At 32.8% G+C, this 6,599-nt stretch overlaps 1 protein-coding gene across 1 annotated transcript in view; it reads right to left on the bottom strand.

Moving 5' to 3' along the window:
* LOC111083379 overlaps positions 1 to 6,599 on the bottom strand; it is an 11,735-nt gene that overhangs the window by 3,969 nt on the left and 1,167 nt on the right. Inside the window, exons 2-5 of the mRNA XM_022379873.1 lie at positions 5,445 to 5,613; positions 3,333 to 3,382; positions 2,085 to 2,204; positions 504 to 563 (exon numbers count right to left, since the gene is read on the bottom strand). Of these exons, the coding sequence (XP_022235581.1) occupies positions 504 to 563; positions 2,085 to 2,204; positions 3,333 to 3,382; positions 5,445 to 5,613 (399 nt within the window). The remainder of the gene's footprint in view (positions 1 to 503; positions 564 to 2,084; positions 2,205 to 3,332; positions 3,383 to 5,444; positions 5,614 to 6,599) is intronic.

The following is a 6,599-nucleotide window of genomic DNA, read 5'->3' as shown; positions in this document are numbered from 1 at the left end:
GAAGGGAGCAAGTTGCACGTGGGGAAAAAAACGCGCCTGATTTAAATGTCACACCTGAACGCTCACATCCTTTTAATTATGTTTGAAATTATGAACATTGCTCAACATCATGAAAATTAAACCTTATTTTCAATAAGCAATCCTGAAAAATATTTGGGAGTGCTTAACTTTTTTCCAGGTGTATATATAACCTCAATGTTTTTAGAGCTTATAGAATTTCTCATCACATAACCTTTGATGAAAAAAATCAAAAATACTACAGTCTTTTAAAATGTTTACATCGCTGTGTTATTTCTAGTGTTTTAAATCATCTCTGTTAAATGTTCTTCCCACTAAGAAAAAAAAAGATGAAATATTGATATAATTGTTGGATAAAAAAATATTGCGAAAATATCGTGAATTATGTAAAGCTAGTTTGTTTTTTTAATAAAGATTTTTAAAGCCTAATGACAAATGATGTTAATGTTACAACTGTCAATAGTTGGTAAAGACATGAATCTTACTTCAATCCATTTGCTTTTCTGTTTCCTCTCTTTTGAGTCCTTTCTCAGGCAGACATACATCTGTATGAAATGTATTTAATAAATTAGTTTATTTTATAATATTTTGACCTCATCTGATATACCATATTTATGTTCAAACTTTACACCATCACCTACAGTCCTCTATACCTTCACCTAAAGTTGTGTACACCACCTGCTACACTCCTCTACATCTTCATCTAAAGTTGTGTACACCATCACCTACAGTCCTCTACACCTTCACCTAAAGTGGTGTACACCATCACCTACAGTCCTCTACACCTTCACCTAAAGTTGTGTACATCATCACCTACACTCCTCTACACCTTCACCTAAAGTTGTGTACACCATCACCTACACTCCTCTACACCTTCACCTAAAGTGGTGTACACCATCACCTACACTCCTCTACACCTTCACCTAAAGTGGTGTACACCATCACCTACACTCCTCTACACCTTCACCTAAAGTTGTGTACATCATCACCTACAGTCCTCTACACCTTCACCTAAAGTTGTGTACACCATCACCTACACTCCTCTACACCTTCACCTAAAGTTGTGTACACCATCACCTACACTCTTCTACACCTTCACCTAAAGTTGTGTACATCATCACCTACACTCCTCTACACCTTCACCTAAAGTTGTGTACACCATCACCTACACTCCTCTACACCTTCACCTAAAGTTGTGTACACCATCACCTACACTCCTCTACACCTTCACCTAAAGTTGTGTACACCATCACCTACACTCCTCTACACCTTCACCTAAAGTGGTGTACACCACCTGCTACACTCCTCTACACCTTCACCTAAAGTTGTGTACACCATCACCTACACTCCTCTACACCTTCACCTAAAGTTGTGTACACCATCACCTACACTCCTCTACACCTTCACCTAAAGTGGTGTACACCATCACCCACATTCCTGCACATTTTCACCTAACATTTTGTACCCTTCCACGTACAGTGTAGCACAGCTTCATATAAAGCTTCTTTGCTTTGTCCTACTCATACTAATTTACAATATAATTCATGATATTAGGAAAACATGTTGATTTAAAAAATGAATTTAACACAAAACCTATAACCATTTTTTGTATTATGTTGGAACCATGGGGAAGGAGTTGATTATTACTTGTAGGATTTATGAGGTCACTATTGTATTTTGTAGATGTGTTAGTTTGAGAGAGCTTTTGCCCACGTTAAAGGCCGTTTGTTTGAGATTGTCATTAGAAGAAATAGGATTTTAATAGTTTCTGTTGGAGTGCTTGCTAGTACATCGTACGAGACATTGGTCAATCATTAAAAAACAAATTAAGATGAATTGGTAAAACAAAGTTAGGCTTAACTTATGATATTCATTGGTCATAGTTCATACGCGAATTCTATTGGATGAATTACGTAGTTTTCAATTACGCCCGTGCTTGAATTATGACATAAATGTTTTGTTGAACATGATGAGAATAATATGAATGAGTCGAAAACAAAGACTGTAAAAGAAATGTTAAAGCAGAAACGAACTCGAACTCAACAAAAGAAATATTATTACATTACCATTTCTCCAACGCCCTCTGGTGGTACTTTGCAAATTTCTTTCCATAGATCGTTGTCAGCTTTGTCCTCTGCACCCGTCGTTTTCCGACATGTTATCCAGTCGTTATTAGGTTGGAAAGTCTATCAAATTAAATCGGGGTTCAATACAAATGATTAAAACATCTCAAATAGCCTATTGTATAGCTTTGCACTTAGACACAAACAAACAAAGCAAATTTTAACCTCTTGTTTCGGATTTTTGTTCCCTCTCAAAACTCCTTTCCTACTGAATTTAGATTTAAAAGAAATAGCTCAAAGAAATATGCTAATTAATTATACATGTCATAAGGCATTAGTGTTAAGCCTATTATATTTCTTTACATTACATTCTTTATGTAGTCCCATAGGGATTTTAAAGAATGTCTAAAGTGTATATAGTAGTATTCCAACCACACTATATTTGCCATTTCCATTATCGTGACGCATTTCGCTCAATCCAGAGCTCATCATTGATATGACGAACAGGGTGTGGTTGGAATACTATTATTATATACTCTTCTAATTCTTGAATATCCCTAAGGACCTACATAAGAAATGCAGTGTTAAAAGTATATGAGGCCTAATACTAATGTCTTATAACAAGTATAATTAATTATAATCATGATTCTCCAGCTTAGAAAGGGCGTACAAAATACTAATACGCTAATTAATCTCAACTTTAAATATGAAACTTTGTTGTAAAAAATATGAAAGTAAATACATGTTATATCATTAGATGTTCGTGATATATCTGAAGTAATAACTTCATACAAATATTTTCTATTTATGGAAAAGCTACCAAGTTTATCTGCTACTGACCCCAAATTTGAACTACACTGACCAGCGGGAAGGTACCCAGCTCGTCAGCAAAAATCCACGCTAAGAAAATATTTCTTGGTATCGCATGGATTCGAACCCGGCTCACCAGCTCCGAAATCCAGAGTTCTACTACAGAACAAAAGAAATCCTTTCAGAAATAAAGCATCCAATGTGGACCTCTAGTGGAGATTTTTGTGTGTATCTGGTTCCTGTGAAAGCTGGACTAATTGGACATCTCATTTCAACTAATCAAAACTCTAGCACTAAATAACGTATTTTAATGTAGACTTAATGTTGGATATTTAAACGTTTTTCTTTAGTGTGTGCAAATTAAATGTTTTATTTCCTTACCTACATATTGTATAAAAGTTAAGTAACATATATATATAAATAACGTATACATAAACATACCCGAATCATTTCCAAGCATTCATTGCGTTTTTCAACGACAGTATTATTTTCTGTAAAAGAAATCAAACAACAGATCTTCTGAAAAATTGTCCTCGGTTATACACAATAGAAGTGCTGTATATTCCAGTAAACCGGTTACTGTCAAACAGTTATTGTTTCTGATAAATCACAATTTAAAGCGTTAGGTAATTATAAACGTTTCTCAGAAAGTATACGTAACATCAAACGATTAACGAAAGTTTTGCCGAAATGTGATGCTTACCCAGAGAGGTAATGTTACTTCAGAAAAATAACGGGCAATATAAGTTAGGATATTACTCAAGATGTGTAGAGTAATATAGGTTAGAATATTACTCAAGATGTGCAGAGTAATAAAGGTTAGGATATTACTCAAGATGTGTAGAGTAATATAGGTTATGATATTACTTAAGATGTGTAGTATAATATAGGTTAAGATACTACTCAAGATATGTAGAGTAATATAGGTTAGGATATTACTCAAAATGTGTAGAGTAATATAGGTTATGATATTACTTAAGATGTGTAGGATAATATAGGTTAAGATACTACTCAAGATATGTAGAGCAATATAGGTTAGGATATTACTCAAAATGTGTAGAGTAATATAGGTTATGATATTACTTAAGATGTGTAGGATAATATAGGTTAAGATACTACTCAAGATATGTAGGGCAATACAGGTTAGGATATTACTTAAGATGTATAGGGTAATATAGGTTAGGATATTACTTAAGATGTGTAGGATAATATAAGTTATGATATTACTCAAGATGTGTAGGGCAATATAGGTTAGGAGTTGATCGGTAATTGTATGATGTTACTCTAAAAAGTTGATCGGTAATTGTATGATGTTACTCTAAAGAGTTGATCGGTAATTGTATGGTGTTACTCTAAAGAGTTGATCGGTAATTGTATGATGTTATTCTAAAGAGTTGATCGGTAATTTTATGATGTTATTCTAAAGAGTTGATCGGTAATTGTATGATGTTATTCTAAAGAGTTGATCGGTAATTGTATGATGTTATTCTAAAGAGTTGATCGGTAATTGTATGATGTTACTCTAAAGAGGTGATCGGTAATTTTATGTTAGTCTAAAGAGTTGATCGGTAATTGTATGATGTTATCTAAAGAGTTGATCGGTAATTGTATGGTGTTACTCTAAAGAGTTGATCGGTAATTTTATGTTAGCCTAAAGAGTTGATCGGTAATTTTATGTTACTCTAAAGATTTGATCGGTAATTTTATGTTACTCTAAAGAGTTGATCGGTAATTTTATGTTAGTCTAAAGAGTTGATCGGTAATTGTATGATGTTATTCTAAAGAGTTGATCGGTAATTGTATGATGTTATTCTAAAGAGTTGATCGGTAATTGTATGATGTTATCTAAAGAGTTGATCGGTAATTGTATGATGTTACTCTAAAGAGTTGATCGGTAATTTTATGTTAGTCTAAAGAGTTGATCGGTAATTGTATGATGTTACTCTAAAGAGTTGATCGGTAATTTTATGTTATTCTAAAGAGTTGATCGGTAATTGTATGTATGTTATTCTAAAGAGTTGATCGGTAATTGTATGATGTTACTCTAAAGAGTTGATCGGTAATTGTATGATGTTACTCTAAAGAGTTGATCAGTAATTGTATGGTGTTACTCTAAAGAGTTGATGAGTAATTGTATGATGTTATTTTAAAGAGTTGATGAGTAATTGTATGATGTTACTCTAAAGAGTTGATCAGTAATTGTATGATGTTACTCTAAAGAGTTGATCAGTAGTTGTATGATGTTACTCCAGAGAGCTAGTAGGTAGTATTAAAGTTAACAAGTTTAAAAATCCATATTTAATGCCAGTGTTTGTATATTACTGATGTAAAATGTAATTTTAGTGTTCTTCAAATGTTACAAGAACAAGACGTATTTTTTTTAAGAAGTTGACAGTAATAATGATATCCGTTTAACAATATTTTACTAAAGAATTGTTATATTAGGGGGATAATAAATTAATAAACAATTCTCATACTATTAAAAATACTCTAAAACCCCCCTTTCCCTCTATATATCTCTCTGATATAAAAAACAACAACAACAAAACTCACCATTTGTCATCAAATGACAAATTTCTCCAAAGTAGTCTCTCTCCATCGTCTGGTTAGGCATGTTTGTCTGAGTTGTTCCTGATTTTATTAAAACTAAACTCAGTAAAATAATTGTAATTTTCATGATGTGCTCTTTGTAGAGAAAAGTATGTCTTCTTGGTATCTTTGTCTAGTTCGAGAAAAAGCATATATTAAACAAACGCAAATGTAACTCCCTCAAAACATCAAGGGAAATCAAGAAAACATTATTAAAGCAGTTACTTATTACCTGTCGCTCGAAATGTTTGCCACTTGGAAATTGTCAAAGTCCACATGTCTATCGCCACAGCCGTGTTTTTATTAATATAGTGTTAACGTACTTTCTGTGTATGGAGTTTAAAATCACACTATAGAACTTAGAAGCCGATTTTATTCTGATGCAGCTGATCAAACAAGTTACAGTCCAGTTTTTAGGTTCCGTGATATTAACAAGTGTTTGTAATGTTGTAAATCCTTGTCCTATAGGGTAACGACTTGAGCTGTATATTTAATATTCAAATACCCAGCAGCTATTAGGTTTCCATAACAACCGGTGGCTACTTATTAATTGACAAGTAGTTGAAGTCTGAGTCTGAATTACCTATCAATTTTGGGACCTGGGTGATGATGTTAATCAAATTTAATGAAACTTAGTGTTAATTTGTATCTTGTTTCGGCTTCAAAAATCAGATAATTACTTTAACTCTTTTCTATCATTTCTATTCCGGGAAATTTTCAAAGGTTTTCTTGTGAGGAAATATCTTGAAAACAGCAATAGAAATACTATCTTTAATCTTACAATTTCACCTTTCTGATTGTTAATAAATCCCTGGTCAACTTAAACTAACTGATTTTGTTTGTCAACTTCAACTGATTGATTTTGTTTGTCAACTTCAACTGATTGATTTTGTTGGTCAACTTCAACTGATTGATTTTGTTGGTCAACTTAAACTGATTGATTTTGTTGGTCAACTTAAACTAATTGATTTTGTTGGTCAACTTCAACTGATTGATTTTGTTGGTCAACATAAACTGATTGATTTTGTTGGTCAACTTCAACTGATTGATTTTGTTTGTCAACTTCAACTGATTGATTTTGTTGGTCAACTTAAACTGATTGATTTTGTTTGTCAACTT

This window comes from Limulus polyphemus, unplaced genomic scaffold, assembly GCF_000517525.1.
Source record: "Limulus polyphemus unplaced genomic scaffold, Limulus_polyphemus-2.1.2 Scaffold9307, whole genome shotgun sequence".
Classification (NCBI taxonomy): domain Eukaryota; kingdom Metazoa; phylum Arthropoda; class Merostomata; order Xiphosura; family Limulidae; genus Limulus; species Limulus polyphemus.
This window is presented reverse-complemented; position numbering and strand designations above follow the sequence as displayed.